The sequence below is a fragment of the Opisthocomus hoazin genome, chromosome 5 (assembly GCF_030867145.1).
Source record: "Opisthocomus hoazin isolate bOpiHoa1 chromosome 5, bOpiHoa1.hap1, whole genome shotgun sequence".
Classification (NCBI taxonomy): Eukaryota; Metazoa; Chordata; class Aves; order Opisthocomiformes; family Opisthocomidae; genus Opisthocomus; species Opisthocomus hoazin.
In genome coordinates this window covers 15,788,268-15,809,247 of record NC_134418.1, presented here as the reverse complement: position 1 = coordinate 15,809,247, position 20,980 = coordinate 15,788,268, and the positions used below count along the sequence as shown (strand labels likewise).

Below are 20,980 nucleotides of genomic sequence, written 5' to 3'. Positions count from 1 at the left end.
TAACAACGCCCGTAACCGCCCCGGCCGCTCCTGCGCATGCGACCCCCCCCGCGCATGCCCTATGGATGCCCCGCGGAGCCCCACTACGGGGCGGAGCGGGCGCGGCGCATGCGCAGCCCGCCCGGCGGCGCCCACCCCAAGGCCGGGCAGAGCCGCTGTGTGGCGCCGGTCCGCCTGCCCGCCCTCCGCGGCCTGCGCCCAGCTCCCTGCCGGGGCGGGGCCGGCTGCTGCGGCCGCCCCAGCACAGCCCCTGCCGGGCCCGTCCGACCCGACGGCATTTCCGGGGGAGGGAGCGGGGCGCGGGCTGGCGGGGAGCGGCGCGGCGCGAGCAGAGTTGACTATATATGGTCAAAGGCAGGGGAGAGCGGCGGGCCGCGCGGGCGCTTCCTGGTTGGTGCCGCTGGGCGCCGCGGGGCTGAGGCGGCGGCGGGGAGCGCCAGAGGCCGGTCCGGCTGCGCGGGGCTGCGCTCGCCGCCCTTCTCGGTGCTTCCTTCCTCGCTCCCCGCGGTAACAAGTGGGAGAAGATGCCGTACGAGATCAGTAAGCCCCCGGCGAGGCGGAGCGGGGGGGCCGGGCCGGCGAGGTGCCGGGCTGGGGAGGGGAGGGGAGGGGAGGGAAGCGGCTGGGGGGGGGGGGGAGGGAGACCAGCGGGCGGCCCCCTGGCACCCCGCAGGCCGACCCCGGGCCAGCGGCTCCTCGCAGCGCGTTGACAGCAACAAGTGGCGGCGGCTGCTGACGGGTCCGTCCGGTAGCCGGCAGAAGTGAACCCGCTTTCTTTTTTTTTTTTTTTATTTTTTTTTTATTTTTCTCCACCTCCCTTTCTCCTTTTCCCGCAGGAAGAGTGTTCGCCAGCCTCCCGCAGGTTGAACGGGGCGTTTCCAAAATTATCGGAGGTGACCCGAAGGGCAGCAATTTTCTGTACACCAACGGGAAATGTGTGGTCATCAGAAACGTCGATGTAATGTATCCTGGTTTGTTTCGTAGCGTAGAGCTTCCACCAAGTTTTCGCTTTGACCCCCAGCCCCTCTGCTCCGGCAGCCCCGTGCTTCGTTCGCGCTCGGTGATTTCGGCTGAGGCCAGATCTGCGCTCAGCAGCAGGGGAGGAAGCAGGGTCGGTGACTCAGGCGCAAAACCATGGGCAGCAGCTGTGAAAACCTGGAGAAAATCTCGGTGAAATGCGCAGTTCCTCCCTCTCTTTGCATAGGATTTATAGGCGAGAGACTGGTATATTCTGGTTGGCCCTGTTCATCTTCTTAAATATCACTACTATGAAGTCGAGTGTTGTGTTTGCCTAATAAATGAGTTCTTCCTTGTTTGCTGCATTGGGCCTTTAGCTTGTAAGAGAAGCATGCAAATACTTGCGAACACCTATCTTTAAATGCATTAGTCTGTAGCTTCTTCCCCCCGCACTCCAAGAATCAAAACAGTTGTCAGTCAGTTGACTCTATGGCAGGCTGTCTGCATGTTGAGTTCTCAGCCCTGGTCACTGGGAACTTTTCTCGTCGATCAAATATTATAATGCTCCAGTTAATGTTCTCAGTGGCATGGAGGTCTGTGTCTCTTATTTCTTCACTAGATAGATGTTGAGCGAGTTATTTCAGTGGTTTGCTTTCAAAGATGGCATCCCTCTGAGGAGTGTGGAGGAAGCATTACATGTCTAGGTTGTTGTCTTGCTACTGGTTTTCAAAAAATACTTGTATTCGAAGTAAATGCTTGTTTTTTAGAAAATTAGGTTCTTCCCTAGATTTACTTTCTATTCTTACTGCGGATTTGGCTGGCAGTGGGGAGGGCTGCAGGGGAGCAGGTCATACCTCTCTGGAATTCTTAGGTCTCCACAACAATGGATTTGTTTGTGGTTGCTTCTGTAAATCACTTTTGCAAACTGAATTTTAATGAGCTATTTTCCCGATTTAGCTCATCGCTCTGACTGTATTCAGACATTTATTTATTGTCATGCCATAATACAGAAATGCTACTAATAAGTTAATTCTTTGCAAAATTCTTGTTTGATATCAGTTTAAATTCATCCACTTGAAAATGAGCTTGCACTCTGGTTTCAGTGTCTCAGTGTAATGTTGTTGTAGTCATGTTTTGCTCTTGGTATCGAGAAAAGTTCAATTTTCTGAAACCAGAAGCTCCAATTAAACACTGCAATGGCACACAGTATGATGAGAGAAGAGAGAAAAGCCACTCTGCTTAAGTTACAGATTTTGCCCAAGTTATGTGTTGTGAATTCCTCCCTTGCACTGTCATTAGTGCTTATCTGGCCCTATTTTGAGGGTTAAATTGGAAGAAAACAATTTGCTTTCATCTTCCTGAATCATCTCACTGAAGATTTGCCCAGTGCAAATGTTAGTCCCAGCATGAACCAGAACATAGAGCGCATGGCAAGGTCTGAGTACAGGCGGGGTGGGATTGTGGGAATTCAAATTTAGGCTGTTGAAATTCTCAAGGGAAGCTGAGAATAGAAGTCATAAATCCTTCAGTTTTATGGTGTAATTCATGCCGATATGCAAACTTACCTAACTGGCAAGGAGAGTCTGCTACAGTTAATAATTCACAGGTGACACTCTGCAGACAACTACAGAAGGTGTTGTAGCAGGGACACAAAAACTGACCGAAGCCAGTCCTATGGCTTTTGTGCTGGAGAACGTTGCTGTTTGTTTGTAACCTGACATGGCGGTCTGTCCGCTCGTAGTTGAGAGCTGTGCCATCTCTGAAAAATATGGAAGTCTGTGTAACAACCAAATGCAGTATTGGGAGGTCTGTGTGTAATCCACCCAAGAACAGTTCTCCAATGCGATGGCTGTACTCAAAAAAAAAAAAAAAAAAAAAAAAAAAAAACAGGTCATCAAAACGCAGCGATCACTTTCTCGTAAGTCTGAAGCTATCTAGTATTAGCTAATCAGTGGTGGTGAATATAGCATTCAGGGTTAATGCTTGCTCTTTTTGAGCTAGAGAATTACTTTAACAAGAAAAAAATCCTGAAACAGTGTTGGAAAAGCACTGTGAGTCAGAAGGACTAGTGATATTTGTAAGGTTTCATACCTCGTTAATATTTTATCCTCTTCAAGGGTCTAAACCTACTTTGAAGCTTGGAACTTCCAACTGCTCGCTTTCACACGTGGCTCTGGTTTCAGTGTTCGAAATAAGCCACATAAGCTCAGTCTTCTTGTTGAATCTAGTATTAGGTACTGCATTTGTCCCAGCTAACAATATGATCTTATCCTAAAATTTCTTTAGAAGTGGTGTTTTGTTGGGCTTTGATATGAGATACAAGTTAAACTGACGTTAAAAGCAGAAATAATGTTATCAAATAAACAGCATTTAAATTGGCAGCTCTGACTTACTACCTGTTTTCCTGAATCTGTTTGCTGTATCTTAAATTTGGGAGTCTATCTTTCGTTTAACCCCTTAAGTCACTCTGTTAAATCCTGTCACTCGCCTTCTTAGCTTCCTGGGCTCTTGGATATTCTTGCTGTAAAATAGCAGCTACTAATGTACGCCGTGACCAGCGAAGTGTGGGGGGTTTTGAGCTTCCTGAACTTCTAGGTGGTGCAGCTATAAATGGGGAAAACCTTATCTTGAAGAGCAGAGATAAAATCAAAATCTGCTTGCACACAAAATGGAGAGTGGCTGTAAATGCGGGTGATTGTGCCTTAAGTAGGGCGATAATGGGCTCCAGCAATGTATAAAAGCAGGAATGAAAAAGAGCTGCTGCTTGCATGAGTAAGCGGTATTCTGTCTCCTGAGATGTAACAGTACTGCAATAGCAAGAACTCCTGCAAGCAAGAGACTGTCTGCTTTCTGACCCAGAGCGGATGTTTTAGTTTTTCCTGACTGGATGGCTGAGTCATACCATAACATCAGGTGGTTTTCTGGTTTGGTTGAATAAATCTGTATTAATTATAGCAGATAAAATGGACTTTTGTTTTGGCCATAGGAGTCAGGTTTCCAGAGCTGGAAGATACCTGTTAACTGGTAGAAATTTTTTTCTAAGGAGTAGTGTATTACTGTTACAGCATATGTGCACTATATTTGGAAGAGGTGCAGAGTGGCTCTTTTATATAGTTAATTTAAGAGCAGATTTTGCCTTGACATCATCCCTTTTTGGTTTGCGTGGCACCTCCATAGTATAACACTACTGATGTGCTGAGACACCAAGTCAGTTTTCTTGTCTAACCTGAAGCATCTGAAAACATGTTTAAGACCGAAGAGATAAAAATGTGATGGAGCAGCAGTGAATTTCTTTCAGAATTCCAGCACAGCTCTTGATACTAAGGAAAATGTGTTTTCCTGTGCAAGTCTACTAGCTTTTTAATCAAGTTGTAATCAGCAAGAAAGAGCGAGTCTTGCACACCTCATTGGTTACTGAGTGATCTTGAGTACGTGGTGATGATTAATGGGCATGCAATATGGTTAACTGTATGCCTAATTTTCGTACTCAGCTGTGGAGGAAGTTTTGGATGGGTGCTGTAAAGCACAGCTCATGTTTAGTGGTCTACTTAGGTAACTGCCTTACCTGGGCCAGCCCTGTAAAAAGAAAGCCTGATGCTTGTCCTGTTATTTTGGAGAGCGTTTTTCTACCTTTCAGCAGCTGTTGGTGAGGAAAAGGGTCACAGTGGCTCTGGCTATTAGAGGAAATACTTTAGTATCCATTGTTAGAAATCAGTGTGGTGTTTTAGTGGTGCTGGACAGCAGTGTTGTGCAATGTCTACTGCACTTCCCAGTTTTAGACAATAGCCCAATTTAAGCTGGAAGGAAGGGTGTGAGAGGACTGTGAGGAGAAATTCAGAATTTATCCTTTGAATGACTGATTTTATTCCTTTGAAAACCAGGAAGTACAACTTAGTAACTTTTTTTTTCCCTTTAAATTAGAATCCTGCGATTGCTGACATCTACACTGAGCATGCCCATCAGGTTGTAGTTGCCAAGTACGCTCCCAGTGGATTCTACATAGCATCTGGAGGTAAAGTATCAGTGCGCATGCTGCGTGAGATATGTGGACAGAGCTGTTACAGTGCTTGATGCAAAACTTACTGGCAAAACAGTAGTAACGCTTCACACCTACGTACAGAATATACCTAGTCAATGTGACATGCTTCAGTGGAATTATGTATACATGTCTGAGGGAGGGATGATTTCTGTAGTTGTTTGTCTACCCTCTTTCTAAAGCCATTGAGTTTAGTGAAGTGCTTGGTCTTTTTAAAATTCATTATTTAAATCAAGAAGAAGCTTGAAATGAACTTTAAATACTTAGCATGAAAAGTTAAAGAGAAGAAATGTTAGTGTAATTAAGACTTCTGTACGTGCAGCAGAATGAAGAGTTATTTTTGAAATACAGAACTATTGTTTCAGTTTATTAACAAACTTTGATACTTTGGGGGCAGGGCAGGGGAGGGATTCTAGTAGAGTGTATGCTCCTTTCTTTTCCCTCCTTTCTTTCTGATCAAACCTGGCTAGGCTTGGCATGACTTTTTTTTTATTATTCATTTGTAACCTGAACTAAAAAAGCTTTTGATAAGTTAGCAGAGGAAGAGGCTCATTCTTAGTTTCCGTGTAATGTATGTGAATCAATAGTCTGAGAACGTGTAACATTTCTACAGCAGGAATTTCTTAGATTGTTAGAGGAAATGGCTGCAGTTTTTGATGCATTACAAAGAACTAAACAAGCCCTTTTTAATAGAAGTTTGCTTCAAATAATTGATTTTTTTTCAGGAGGACTGGTATACAATTGAAGAATATTGATACATACAATACTATAACTTCATTTCTTAAAAATATTTGCAGTTAATCTATGGATTTTTTTTTTTTTAAATCTGCTTGCCATTGTCAATTAGAAGTGTTTCCGAAGCAAGTAATGTGTCCAAATACAGAAATACTTTCTAAGTAATATATCTGAAAATGAGCATTCTGAGAAAGGGAGTCCAGAGTCATGCCCAGCTCTCAGTAGAACAGGAGTTTCTTTCTTGGCAATTTAAAGGGAAAGATATTTTTTAAATGTAAAGTGTTCTGTCCGCCTTGGCTACCTGCATATCAGAAAGCTGTATTAGAATATGTGTCTTTTTAGTACTGAGGAACTTTTAAGAATGCTGATAATGCAGCTTTTTTTTTTTTTTTTTTATTTCGTTTTTTTCTCCACTCCCTGTCTGAAAGGAACCAGAGCCAGGATTTTCTTGGCTTAGTCTTGTGTGTGGACCATATGTCAAATTGAATACCTTCTTAAAATCGAGTTTGCTTTCTTTATTCTACAGACTTGGTGCTCGAGGTTTGTGCTGTGCTTAGCCCTCAGAATACCATCTATTTTGTTCTTGTAGCCTTGTAGATTTTCAGTCCTTTGTAAAAGAACAGTAATATATACATAGCCTGATCTGTGAAAAAATTTCTCATTAATGATCAGCTAAAGAAAGCCCTTTCCTGCTAGGGGAGTATTTGGTTGACTTTCTTCAGAAGTTGTCTGTCATACCCAAGTAAATGAGTTTAGGCTGCAATATTTCCCTTAAAAAGCATCTTCTGTATGTCATTTATAAATAGTTTGGTGATACTGCTGAGCATGGAGTTTGAAGATAGTATCAGGCTGTTTAAGCTGTTTCTAAGTATAACTTGTAAGATTCATTCTCTATCTATAAATCTGCATTAGCCATGCAACCTGCGTTAATACTTCATGTGCTTGATGAGACAGACCTTTGGCAATATGCTTTATGGCTTTTATGGTAATTTGTCTTACTGCAGTCATAACAGATGCAGTAGTGGGAGATACCACAAAGTTAAAGCTATATGTGTCCTATCTATTAGTAGATGGAGCGAACAACTAGATTTTTGAAGTCCACAGTGAAATAACACACTCTGTGTGTAAAATGGAGGATTCTACATCTGTCCTTCTGGCAGAAATGGAGAAGATGAGTCTGGGATCAGGTCCTAAAGATACAGGATTGCTGTATGTTTAAATTGAATTGTAAAGATGTACCAATAAACAGTGAACAGAACTCAAGAATGTTCTGAGGTGAAAGATATATATCTCAGCACACAGTATTATTCTAAAATAGTGGCTTTTATGAAGAGTCCAACACACACAGAATTTGCTGTGTGGGTTTCGTTGGAGATGTGTAAACCTGTGTGTGTATAGAACAATTCATCTGGTTACAATGCTGCACCACAGTAACTGCTCTGAATAGTAGCAAGCTCTAGGGCTGTGTAATACTGAGAGGAAACGGTGACCGAGGAAGCTTTCATTATATTAAGTCTTAAATTGTTATGACCTGTGCTATGTCTGCTGCTTGTGACATTACTGTGTTTGAATATTTTGTTGGATTCCTTTGTAGTAATCCAGATAGTGCAGGTATCCACCTGTGGTGTAAAGGGTGTACAGGCTTCTGTATAGAAAAAGTATGCTGATGAGTGCGTATGAATCAAGTTTAATGGGCATAAATCTTTTTATGTTTACATATACCTGATACCTGTGTGAAAAACAGGTTTGCTTTAAAGGTACGAAATAGCCGAGGTATGAATTTTACTGCGTCAGCCAATGTCCACCAGATTGCTCTCTTATTGTAGACATAGAGTGGGTTACTTCCCAATGAAGTGTAGGTAAGCTATCGTGTAGCTGCTGGGGAGGGGGGGCTGGTTTGAGTTTTTGGGGGTTTTGTGTGCAACACAGATACTTAACGTGCCAGCTGATAATTAACGTTAGAGTTCTTACTGTGCAGTTTCTGCACATCTGTTTGCAAAAGTTGTCTCTGTTGTATTAATTGCTCCGTGTCTTGAACCTTAGTATCTGCTTAAAAGCATAATTCAGTGAAACAGACGTAGTCTTCAGCATTCCTAAATCAAGTGATTTGTAGTAATTGTGATGGATAAGATGATAGGTCCCTAGTAGAAGTGTTCAGTGTAGTTGAAAATCTGTGTCCTGGCAGATTGCTGAGTCATGTGACTGAGTCATGCTGGAACAACAATAGTTATATTCTATTTTATTATGGCAGATGTCTCTGGAAAGCTGAGAATCTGGGATACTACACAGAAGGAACACCTACTCAAGTATGAGTATCAGCCATTTGCAGGAAAAATAAAGGACCTTGCCTGGACTGAAGACAGCAAGAGAATTGCTGTGGTTGGAGAAGGAAGGGAAAAGTGAGTAATTCTTTTGTGTACATACATACGTATACCGTAAACCTCTGTATTCTAACAAAGCAGATTCTTTGCAGAAAGCTTTTAATTCTTCAAGGGAAGAAAATCATGGCTTGTTTCCTGTTTGCACTTCAGGATGTGCTGTTTTGCAGCAGAATTCTTTATGCGGTGTTTGATAGCTGTAAAACTACTTGGAAATACAGTTATGTTAGAATTTCTCTGTTTAAAAATTGTGTGGGTCTTATTATTTTTTAGAGGTGGGTATCACGTTCAATAATAGCTGTTCACTGTGCCTTTTGGTGTTTTTTTCTAGTTCTGGTGGAGTAGGAAGGGAGAAGCACAAGACAATTCTCCCTCTTCTTTCACCTCTCCCAGACTGAGAGTAAAAAAAAAAAAAAGGTGCATTTGAATTTTCTCCCTCAGCAACATGCCTATAGTTTTAGGCCTTATAATAATTAAGAATCACAACCAGTTGTCCTTATCTGACTGAATGAGGTGCCCATTACAGTCAGGTTTGTGTCCTTCCTTTAATGTTTGAAGACTGACAGATCTTTAAGACAGAGTCCAGACCAGGTAGTCTGATGCCTACAGGTCTGAAAAACATAGCATGATCCTGTTTGCTGATCCCTTGCACCATTTTTTTAATAACGCTTATGTACTGTGTCCTGGTGTTTGAGAGAGACTTTTTGTCCTCCGTTACTCCCTCAATCCCCACCTCCCCTGAGCAGATAACCATGTAAATTTGTTCCCCTACTTCAAAAACTCTGCCAGTTTCCTGCTAGCTGGATGCGCTTTCAGTCTGGAAGTTTGCTGAAGTGATTCTGTGGAACCCCTTTTTAATAGCAATGCTCTGGCAGTTTAATGCTACTGTATTGATTATACTGATTTTTTTTTTTTTTTTAAGGTGATTTAAAGTAAGAACTGTCAAAAATGCTGTTATAACTGTTCTTCCTTAAACCTTTAAGTAATAATAGTTGTAAAAGTGATGGTACCCAATTTAGGCTAAATAATCAAATAAATGATCCGATGTCATTGTTTTCCTAGCTTTCTGCATTCTGTGTAGAGACGAGGCAGACAGAATAATTTACTGCTTGCTTTTATAAACCGACAGACTTACTGAAGAATATCTTTTGGATCTCTGAATTTTAGAAGCTTTAGACATAAAACTTGCTTGTCTGTCAGCTTCAGCAAATGTCTCCTATTGAAGATTAGATTCTCTCTCCAGCAAGATCTCAAATAGCCTTCAGGGAACTATGATGCGCTTGCATGAGATTAACGAGGTGACCTAATTTCTTTTCTTTGAGTGCACTCAAATCTGCTGTTCACAGATGCTCAAGGAGTTAATTTACATGTAACTTTTATGAATTGCAGTTGTTGTGTGCTTTTCTAACTAGATTTGGAGCAGTGTTCCTGTGGGATAGTGGTTCTTCTGTTGGCGAGATTACTGGGCACAACAAAGTGATCAATAGCGTGGACATTAAACAAACGAGACCGTATCGTCTGGCAACTGGCAGTGATGACAACTGTGCTGCTTTCTTTGAGGGACCGCCATTCAAGTTCAAGTTTACAATAAGTGTGAGTTCAAGTTTAGATGTAGCTCTGTTAAACTGTGCAGCAAGTTGACTAAAAGCTTTCCAACAAGCTTGCAGTTCTTGTCACAACTAGTTATTATAACAAAAGTTCTTAGCTCCCTCTTTTGAGGCATAGTTGGTGTCAAGCAGCTTGCTTAAGCCTAGGTATGAGTATAGCTGAAGGCATATGAAGAAAACATGAAACACTTTTTCTGATTTTTTTTTTTTTTTTTTTTTTTGTGTGTGGCTCTTCATCCTCTTCCATAGCTTAAGAAGTAACATGTTACATTGGTGCTCTTGGTGCTTTCTGAGCTATCCTTCTCAGTGCAGACATGCGTAGAATTTCTTCATACTCTACAAGTTGCATGATTCAAGAAACGTGATGGTGTGAATGGAATTTTCCAATCTGCTTGAGAGTGCTCAAATCTGAAATCCCAGGGCAGCTTAGAAAGGGTCACTGTAGATGTTTGAAAACATAACTGATTTCTGCAGTGAGGAAATGGGTATGTAATTTCTGTGGTCAGTTTTCTGTTTCTGCATTCCTTATAATTTTTTTTTTCTCATTCTACTAGTTTAAATCTCTGATGTAAATGAAACAAAGCCTGGAGCTACCACATTTAAGACATTCATTGTTACTTGAGGCCAAAGAAAATAAAAAGCCAAAAGCTTCTGTAGCTGTTTCTGGTGGCAGAAGACGTGTCTCTTGCCTCAAAAGAAAAAACCCTATTGCAGAGATACTGCGTATTATCGCAGTAGTAAATTCAAAATGTTTAGTTTTTATTTTATTTTTGAAAACACAGTAGTAGGCCACTTACTTTTAAGTAGGTGCCTTGGGTAGTCTTCATACACTGACTAGTAAGGATTCCATTCCAGTTCTAGAAAAGGAATTGTTTTGAGCTCTGCAATCCAGTGAAATGATGTAGTTGCCTAATATATTTCTGAACTTAAGTTGATACTTGCATTTTGCTAAACTCGTGCTTTTGGAACTCTGAAGTCAGAATTGCTTACCAGTGCTATTTAGACTGGTGTGTGATGTAGTCTTCCTTTTGAAGTGGTATGTGAGTTGATGTATGGGATTCTGGTATAGGCTGTTAGAGCTTGAGGTATCGTCAGGGAAAAAAAAATCTATAGTTAAAGAAAGTAGGTTAGAATCTGCCTTTCATAATACTAAAAATAGTCTCCCAAATCTCTTTGCATGGGAGCTTTGGCCTCGTTGTGGTGCTTCCCTATTTAACGCGTGTTTCCTAGTTAGCATGGTTTGAATAGTCTCCTACTTGTAAATAGTCTATTTGGGGAGCATACATCAGTCTTGCCTGATTACTTCACAGAAGTACTGCTAGTGCAGTCTCCCAGAAATGGAATTGCAGTAAAATAATAATTTATTCTTCATGCTTATGTCTTTTACGATGAGAAGGATAAAGTACTCTTTTGTGTATGAAACTTACTTGCGCAGTGAAGCAAGAGTCAAAATCTGGACCGTGTTGCAGAAGAATTCAGTGACCAGAGGGAAGGAATCCCATGTTTGCATCTGGGCTGCAGCTGAGGGGTTTTTTCCTACATATCCCTGACACTGGGTACTCGTTCACCTAGTATTGTGCTAAGTTGTTTGAATTACATCGGTATTGATGTCACAGTTTCCCCCCTGGACTGCTCTTGATCCCCATGATCCTCTTCAGGCAGAGGCTAGACTTGCTCCCTAGTGATTCTCTACAGCAGGCATCTCCTACACAGCTATTTTATGGCTTGCATGCAAGAGAACTTCATTGTTTATTGGATTATCTTCTATGTAAAAAGGTCTCTTCTTATTTCGTGTGCTGATTTTTACTTTTTTTCCTACAGGACCATACACGGTTTGTGAACTGTGTGAGATTTTCTCCTGATGGGAACAGATTTGCTACAGCTAGTGCAGATGGCCAGGTAAAAACCAAGGATCTCTTTTTGTAGTGATTTTTAGCATGAGAAGATTTTCTTCTGTGTTTTGGAAATAGGATTAGTATTGTGAAATCCATGTTGCTTCTTTTTTCAGGCCAAGAAATGACTAGCTTAAACTTTTAAGTATCCTCCTATAAAGCTGTAACAACTAACATCAATAAGACTATTCTTACCTTTTTTACCCGTTCCATCTCCCTAGCGTATTATTTCTCTTGCATGTTATTTTGGCAGGAACATATTAGACTTTTGTAATATATGTGTCCTTATTATGATCCTGAGAAGTCTGGCTGGAATACTGAACTTGTAGATGGCAACCCAGCTCCATGTGAACTCCCTACTGATAAGGGGAGGTTTGACAATGATGCTGTTACCATAGGTAGCTCCTCCTTCTAAGAAGGCAAATTCCTGTCGCTGCAGAGCTGAGCAACTGCCATCAGAGCAGGAGTCAAAAATGTAACATCTTCCAGAATTTCAAACATCAGGACCCAAAGTACAGAGTGGCTTACTGCGATTAGTTACAATTGTCATCTTATTTGTTTAGTCTTAGATATTAAATGCAGGAATACTTATTATGCCTTTTCTTCAAAAATCTAGCATTTGATAAACCTGCAAGTATGCCATGTAACAAAAGAATGATATGTGCGGTGCAAGTAACAGTGTTTCAGTTCTTCAGTTTTTTTCCTGTTACTGCTTTTCCCTTTGGGTTATATGCCTGTGTGCTCTCTTTAAGATTTTTGTCTATGATGGGAAGACTGGAGAGAAAGTGTGTGCTCTTGGTGGAGGCAAAGCTCATGATGGAGGTATTTATGCTGTAAGTATCGCTTCATTTGCGCAAATCGTCCATAGGATTTCATTACCAAGTTCATGGACTGTGAAGTCTTGCAGTAATAAATGCATTTACTATCTTGTGGTGACATTTATTTTTACAGATCAGTTGGAGCCCTGACAGTAGTCAATTGCTTTCTGCTTCTGGAGATAAAACTGCTAAAATCTGGGATGTTGGTGCTAATTCTATTGTCAGTACTTTTAACATGGGATCAAATGTATTGGATCAGCAGCTGGGTTGCTTGTGGCAGAAAGACCATTTACTGACTATCTCCCTGTCTGGGTATATCAATTACTTGGACAAGAACAATCCAAATAAGCCTTTACGTGTCATAAAGGTAGGTTAAACTTCTGTTGTTGCACCAGTTTCTGCAATAAATGACTTGGTGGTTGAAGTTGTCTAGATGGAATACTAACTTCTGAAAAATGGTTTTGTTAAATTAGCTTTGCCAGGCAGGCTGTGTGTGACTGACTCTTGCAAGTCATGTGAATCAAGAAGTTAAAATGCTACATGCGTGATACTGTGCTTTGTGCAAATGCACAGACTGATTTTAGTTTCAATTAAGGTTATCAGCTTATCTTTAATAGCCGCTTTTAATCATTCTTGAGATGAGAAAAGAAGTACAGCACAGATAGAGAACTACCAGTGATGTCTCATTCTACCAAAGCCTAGTGTATTGTGAACAAGGTGACTAGGGTTGCAGTTGAGCTTTAATTTTGGGAATTAAAGAGTTCGCTGACACAGTACTCTCACGGGAACTTACATTTTTACATGAACTAGAAACGGATGTCCCAGATTCTTGCTATTGCTGCTAGAACTCTGGCAGTTGGTGTGGGTACATGACCATATTTAGTAAATTGCCTGAAAAGCAAACTTCGTCGATGAAAAGGCAAAGAGAGTATTTTGGCCCAGCAGGCTAAGAAGGGTATACATGGTGCCTATTCCTTGTCTTCGAGGCGTAGTAAATGAGAACAGCAATGCTGCAACGGTTCAATGACTACACCGTTAATTAGCGATTTGTATTCTGGGTGACTTTTAACATATGTGGATAAAATGATATGTTAGTTTCTGAATAACCTATGATTCTTCTCAAATAGGTTTGATTTATGTATGTGTTAAGATGAAAAACTGCCTATCAATAATTATTATTTGTATCTCATTCACAGGGTCATAGTAAATCAATTCAGTGTCTTACAGTACATAAAAATGGTGGAAAGTCCTATATTTACTCTGGAAGTAATGATGGTCATATTAATATCCTTTGAATTATAGTGATATTTTTTCTAGCCTTACAGTCTGAGAGAACTCATTAGGAGGAAAAAAATAAAAGCTTTGCCAAAGACAAAAACATGCATTTATTGGACACAGGTGAATATTTTGTGTTTGAAGAAGTTTATTTTGCTTTCCCCTAACTTGCCTGTTTTGCTAGTTGCCTTTAAACTTGCCTGCTAAGTATAAGCCAGTTCTTAATTTCCAGTTGTCACTTCTTCAGTAGATAGACTGTTAGTATGGAGGAGCAAGTAAGTATATAAATTAGCCTCTTGTAAGTTTCCACGTACTCAGTCACAAATGCAAAATATGTATTGCAGTCTTTCGCTGTTACGTGTGATAGATAGGTAGATCTTAGCATGTGCTGAAAGTCATGTGGCTTGTTTTTTAGATGTTGAGGACAAGAAAGAAACTCTTGTTGATCTATTTCTAATCCATTAACATGCATTCCTCCTTACACTTGTGTTTTTCCCACTTGTATTAAGGTGTGGTTTTTGTAGTTCTGTGACACATTGTGTTCTTTATTTGGTATCCCAGATGTGGTAAGACTTTCTCACTACTGAAGAGAACTTGTACTTCTTTTGAGACTCTTATTTCAGACCTCTTGATTTCTGGAGCAAAACACTGGGACTGCAGCCTGGCTCTCAAAGGCTGTGTTAAATGGTGAGCTTGGGATGTGTTCAGCTAGAAGACTGTTGGCTTTTCCTCAACATTCTGAAGCTTATGAATAAAACTGCAGTCCATCCTGCTTGCCATGGTGCATTAAAATGGTGTCACATTGGCATAAACAGTTAAAAATACAGGACTTTTTTCTTTACAAACCTGTACTATAGTGTTAATAGTTCAAACTGATGTTAACATACAACATCAGGGAAAGCCAGTGTTCTAGGACTTCTAACTATAATTCTTTAAAAAGTATTTCCTGTTCTCAGGCTTAATACTAATTGTTCCAGTAGTTGCCTCTCTTTGCAGCAGATCATTTAGCTGGTTACAGAACACCAGAGGTTCATTTAATAAATATTTTGAGGGTGTGAGGTTGGTTAAACCCTGGTACGGGTTGCCCAGGGAGCTTGTAGAGTCTCCATGCCTAGAGATCCTCAGAACGCAATGGAAGGGGCAGCCTGTTGTAGCCGATGCTGATTTGAGCAGTGGGTTGGACTAAAAGATCTCAAGAGGTCCCTTCTAACCTTAGCTATTCTGTCAGTTATTTAACTTTTTGTGATGCTATATCTGACTGCACCAGTATCTTCAAATGTTCCTTAATTCTATTATGCACATTATTGGGATTCTGAAACTGGAGAGAATGATGGCTTTTCTGGAAAAGGCCACACAAACCAGGTTTCTAGAATGGCGGTGGATGAAATGGATCAGCTGGTCACCTGCAGTATGGATGACACTGTGCGCTACACCAACCTTAGCAAGAGGGATTACAGGTCAGTTAAAATGTTGCCTTCTATTGTAATATTGCAGCCCTAATTATTTTACGGCAAGTTTTGTTGATTTATATGGTAAGGAATTTTATGCTGCAGTTTATTCAGGTTTTAAGTTGCCATGGAAACTGTCGAAGCGATTGCTGTACCAACCTTGCTTTTTTTCTGTGACAAGAAATCCATCCCAGACTTTTCAATTTGTCTCATCCTTTCCACAGGCTAGATAGAGATCTGCCTTGTATCAGGTGGCTTAGCTAGGGGACTGAGAAGGGTGTCTGGTTTATCATTCATAAATACCCAGGAATACTGGTAATAAATGTGGTTAGGAGGGGTGGGACACAGCTGTTTCTTCATGGAAACCACAAATGAAGCAAAAAAACTTCAATGAATCCTATTAAGGTCACCTAGTTTAAAAAAAATTAGTGTAGAGTTGATTTTCACTTCAAAGGTGTACTACCTGATCAGGATACTAATGCTTTAAACAATAAACAGAAAGCAACTTTGCAGATTATTAAAAAATAAAACAATTAGATTATGCATGTTCTTGGTCATTAGTGGGTGATTATTTGAATAGGCAAATCAAAATAATGGTAGACATGGAATAATTTTTTTTTTCTGTCTTGTCCTTCCTGCTTCTTACGCCTTCCTCCAGTGGCCAGGATGCTGTGAAAATGGATGTTCAACCAAAATGTTTAGCTGTGGGTCCTGGTGGTTATACTGTAGTTTTATGCATTGGACAAGTAAGTACTAACTTGTGGATTATCAATACAATTACTCTGTTAATAATGCCGTGTATGGTAGCATGATGGTTTCTGACAAATTTATTAAGTGTGGTATCACCTTGCACATCTGCAGAATTTCCTAATAAGATCTATGGGGAATATAATTAAGCAGGATACTTGATAGGCTTGTCTTTTTGCATCCTGTACCAATTTGTCAGTCTTCTGTATAGAGTTAAATTTCACATGGCCTCTCACGTGGATGCATCTGAATTTGTTGCCAATACAGCTTTGTGCTGGAAGACTGCACCAGTCTGAATCATGCTGTTGCCTGATCTGTTCAGTGTCGCCGTTTTGGGGAAAGGATGTCTTGCTCCTGTGCTTTTGTTTTTTGGGGGGTTTTTTTTGTTTTGTTTTGTGTGTTTTGGTTTTTTTTTTTTCCTCAACTAATCCAGCTAACCAATGAACTAATATTGTTGTGCAGCATAGGTAGCTCTAGCTTGTTTGCCAGTAGTATTCAGGTCACGCAAAACCAGAGAGATTGCACCAGGGCTATCTTGTATAAAAGCATGTTTAACTTCAAAAGATTTGTGCCTTCTGTATGGATGCTGGTTTTATGCTTAGGACTTTCAGTAGTGTTGTCCAGACCTCTTTTCCATGCGAGTTAAAATTCCAGTTGTCCACAGTATAGAATTGGATAGGAAATAGCCCTTAAAGTTTAACATTGCGGTATTAACTTGCTACTAATTTGGTCCTGCCTCCCTTCTTATAGCAGCAAACCGGGAGGGGGGTAAACATTTCTGAAAATACTATCTTGTCCATGTTTCTTGCATGTTCAAACCAAATGGGGTAAAGCTGAAGGCGGTAGAACACGTCCTGCACTCCCTAATTTAGAGCACAGAAGTACTCCAGTACAGCAGATTAGTTAGTCATTACATGTACGTGTTACTTTCATTTCTCTTTTTTTTTAAAAAATGAAGCTATTCCCTTCAGATCAGAATATAGTAAACTTCTGAGCAATCGGAGTGGATTCGTATTTATGACTAAGCAACGTAGCTTAGTTATAGTTTTGTATTAGGCACTTTGAAGAAGGGTCTTAGTGTCTGATTTTCTGTTTACAGATTGTCTTGATGAAAAATAAGAAAAAATGTTTTGCAATTGATGACCTTGGCTATGAGCCAGAAGCTGTAGCCATTCACCCTGGAGGAGGTACAGCAGCAGTGGGAGGAGCGGTAAGGTTGCACTTCCTAAAACTGTACTGCTTTGAACACTGGGACTGGTAACAGAAGCGTGTAATAACAGTAGGTATGTTGTGTTGAGAAGTAGTTACAGGCAGTTTGTAACAACAGCGGTATCGTAACAACTGTGTGTAATTGGTATTCCTGGGCTTGTATTCCCCAGGTTCTCCCACCATTGTGACCTAATGTCTAGTTAATTTTTTTAACCTTGTATTTGCTGTTTTTAAATTCTCAAATTGTGTATGCTTAGAATAGGGAAATTCTAGAAATCAGATCTGTATTCTAGACTTGGTGGATTATAGCCAGCATAAATAACAGGTTCATTAAACTATTTCTTAATATAAGCACTACCAGATAAATTGATGCAAGAAGTTCCAGAAACTCGGTAAGCCTTCCTCTTTGTATTTTAAAGTGATTTTTATACTTCCCCTCTTCTTCACTGTTAATTTGCAGGATGGGAATGTCCGTTTGTATTCAATCCAAGGAACCTCTTTGAAAAATGATGAGAAGTCTTTGGAAGCTAAAGGTCCTGTTACCGACCTGGCGTATTCTCACGATGGTGCCTTTCTTGCAGTCTGTGATGCAAACAAAGTTGTCACTGTCTTTAGTGTCACTGATGGTTATGCGGTAAGAATTGTTGTATCAGGAGGGTTTTTTGTTTAAAAACAAATTGACTTGGCACCTCATGTCTAGATCTGTTGTGGTGAAATACAGTGTAGCTGATGAGTCTTAATTTTTAAATCATTGATGTATATTTCGTGTTTCTGTGACTGTTTACCTGGTGTTTTGAGTGAGTGTAGCTTTTCACAGCAGCCTGTGGGAAGCCTCTGGATCGTAATAGGTGAGGAAATGTACAGCATAGGTTGGCTACTGGGGAAACAGTCAAACCCAGTAAATAACAAACACATAGTTAAATGGGGGAGGGGTTGGATTTCCACAGGCTAGCAGTGGTTAAATACAAAAGATTACAAAGTACGCAGGTTCCTTTATGCAGGTCAGCTGAATCACTAGTGTGTTGTTTTTTTTTTTAAATCAAAAAAAGTCAACAAATTCCATGCATGCCTGATAGAATTTGTGTGCATTTTTGTAAAATGGATAAGAATGTAGGCTCAATTTGATAAGAATCATGCAGTACAGTAAAATTTAATGAAGTAAAGAATGCAGACTTGGCAATAAAATTCTGCTGATTGTGGCACACAGTTCTGTGGTAAGAACTGAGCAATGAAAGGGATACATTAGGGCAGGGGATCTTGCTTTATTCTTCAATCTAGTGTCTTTTGACCAAGAACCAAAAAATGGGCAATTTTCACTTTTCAGGTGAGTCAGTATGTCTATCAGCCTGTAGAGTCATTAAGCTTTGCCTGAAACTGTACTGAAGTAAAAAATGCAGTATGGCATTCCACAAAAACGCTTCATTTTCTAAGTAAGAACTGAAAGAATTTTGCTTTTAGAAACATCTGTGGGGTTATTTTAAAAGCCTCTAAGTAAGAAGTGACTTGTTGCATACATACTTTACGGATCTAGCATTCATAGAAAAAGTCTTAGCATTTTTTTACAAAAGGTTTGGATTTTATTGGCCTGATAAGTGTTTCAATAAACAGCATAAAATGAAGCCACCACTTGGTTTAGGGCATCCATCTGCATCTGAGATGGACATTGTCTGGAGTCTTGCAGTAGCTTATTGCCATGCTACACATTAAAAGCCAGTGATTTCCTACAGTAGCTTAAACTAATGAAGTAACACTGTCTCTCTTACTTTCAAATAGGAACATAATGTCTTTTATGGACATCATGCAAAAATTGTTTGTATTGCCTGGTCACCAGACAATGAACACTTCGCTTCTGGAGGCATGGACATGATGGTATATGTTTGGACTGTAAGTGATCCAGAGACCAGAGTCAAGATACCAGGTATATTTCCTTCAAAATCCTACTTTTCAAAGTTGCTAGTAGTTCTTGAAATCCAACAGAGTACCTGTTTTCTAGAACTAATAGTAAGCAGGCTTTGAATGTTCCCAAACGAATTTAGCCTTTATGTTAATCTCTGTCTAGGTACAATAGCCAGAACTCTTCTGTTATTTTGTAGTCACTTTTAAAATACACTGCTAGTATTTAATGCAGCTGAAAAATCACATTTGGAATATGTGCTAAAGTTATTTTGTCAGACTGGTGTTCCTTATTCTTTTCTGTTATTTCATACTGCCATACAGATGCTCACAGACTACATCATGTCAGTGGCTTGGCGTGGTTGGATGAAAATACCCTCGTAACAACATCCCATGATGCTTCTGTCAAAGAGTGGTCTATCTCCTACAATTGAAATAAGCCCTCTCTTTGGAAGGACCTAATCAGGGACTAGAACTACTGCAGTGGAACATAGCATTTCTCTTAAAGAATTTGTATTGGCCTCTGGGTCTGCTACCATATCCTCATATCTTTACAGGGTGTTCATATCTGTAATTAAATGTACTTTGAAAGCTTTAGCCAGTAACAGTTTGCACATGAAAAGCACTTAAATTATGTCTGGAGCTTAACCTTTGTGCTGAACATTCCAGAGGCAACAGCCGAGCAAGTTGGTGTGAAAGGTTCAGGCGTGAAAGATTCAAACTCAATCAGTTGTTCTTTTCTAACCAAGAAACATGAGACTGTACAGCATGAGAGTAATACTTCTCATTTTTTCTACTTACAGAACATTTCTGTACTAACGGTCATAGTAGAAGTATTTAGTTGTGGTCTGAAACCAATCAAGCTGTGTGCAGCTACTGTATATTGCTTTGCTTCTCTGTACTGCACCAAACTGTTGCCTCAGATTTTCTCCTCCAGATAACAAAACGGGGTACATACATAATAAACTTTTTATGTATTTCATGTCAAAGCTTTGTGGTTTATTTTAAGGTGGAAGTGTGGGGTTTTGATGTACTTACTGTTGTGGGTATAATGTTTACCAATGATCATTGTGGCAACTTCCTGCTTCAGAAACACATTTGTTAACTTTCATGAATTAAGAATGTCTGGTCATTTCAATGTCAGAAAAAAAATAATTCTGTTTTAAAGATTAAAGATATTTTCTGTTTGAAGGAGGAGAAGCATGTTATTGTTTGAAAAAAAAATGCAGTACTTCTACCACCTTTTTGCAAATACAGGAATTAAAGTGAAGCGTTGTTATGACTTGAAGTGATTTTTGAGAAGATGGTGTTTGCTGAGTAAGTTTTATGCCTTTGCATGTGCAGAACAGTTGCATGGAAGCCGTTATCTAATGCAAACAGGTCCTGATCTTGTGTTTAGTTCCCTGCTCACACTCCACAACACATGTAAGTGATTTGAAGCTAGTAGTCCAACAAGGGTGGAGGACAACACACTGATGCAAAGTAGTAGGAAGATTTGTTACCACCTCTAGTGGCCAAAAGAAGTTGTTGCTGTCCAGAACTTTGGAAGACTTTTCTTAAGAAACTTTTCTCTGCTAAGACTTCAGCACCGCATTTCCAGTGCTCTTGGGTTTTTATGAAGCTTTCCTTTCTGTGTGGACTTGTGTGTTGGTTTTTTTTACCAATCATATTTCTAATGACACTAATTATACAGCAAATAAAATGCTTTTGCTGCTTCTCATATTGTGGACCATTGCTCAATTGCTGAAAAAAAAAATGCCTCTCAAAAATGACTTGCTGAAACATCTTTTTAAAAGGAGAAACGCTGATTTCTTTCTAGGACTGGTGATCAGACATCTTCTGGCCTGCAAGCCAACATATGCATTAGAACAGTTGGCATAGGCTTTATTTAAGAAGCAGAATGTTCTGCATCGTGGTTTCTTTGTGCTTGCTGCATCTCTCGCATTAGCAGTTTTGCATGTCATTAACAATGCAAGGACAAGAGA

General features: G+C 40.1%; 1 protein-coding gene across 1 annotated transcript; it reads left to right on the top strand.

Annotated features, from left to right (window-relative positions):
• Positions 1-220: 220 nt before the first annotated feature.
• WDR1 (WD repeat domain 1) lies at positions 221-20,717 on the top strand. Its single transcript, XM_075420537.1, has 15 exons — positions 221-540; positions 837-958; positions 4,879-4,969; positions 7,980-8,127; positions 9,519-9,699; positions 11,535-11,612; positions 12,358-12,438; positions 12,557-12,790; positions 13,620-13,709; positions 15,001-15,155; positions 15,805-15,892; positions 16,993-17,103; positions 17,563-17,736; positions 18,876-19,020; positions 19,320-20,717. Exons 1-15 carry the CDS (start codon positions 525-527, stop codon positions 19,427-19,429), a joined length of 1,824 nt encoding a protein of 607 aa, XP_075276652.1. The 5' UTR covers positions 221-524; the 3' UTR covers positions 19,430-20,717.
• The last annotated feature ends 263 nt before the right edge of the window (positions 20,718-20,980 follow it).

Bases quoted from the DNA above. Each gene is read 5' to 3' on its own strand.
- WDR1 (XM_075420537.1), top strand. The intron at 9,700-11,534 runs GTGAGTTCAAGT...TTTTTCCTACAG, and splicing joins AGTTCAAGTTTACAATAAGT to GACCATACACGGTTTGTGAA. The intron at 19,021-19,319 runs GTATATTTCCTT...ACTGCCATACAG, and splicing joins GACCAGAGTCAAGATACCAG to ATGCTCACAGACTACATCAT.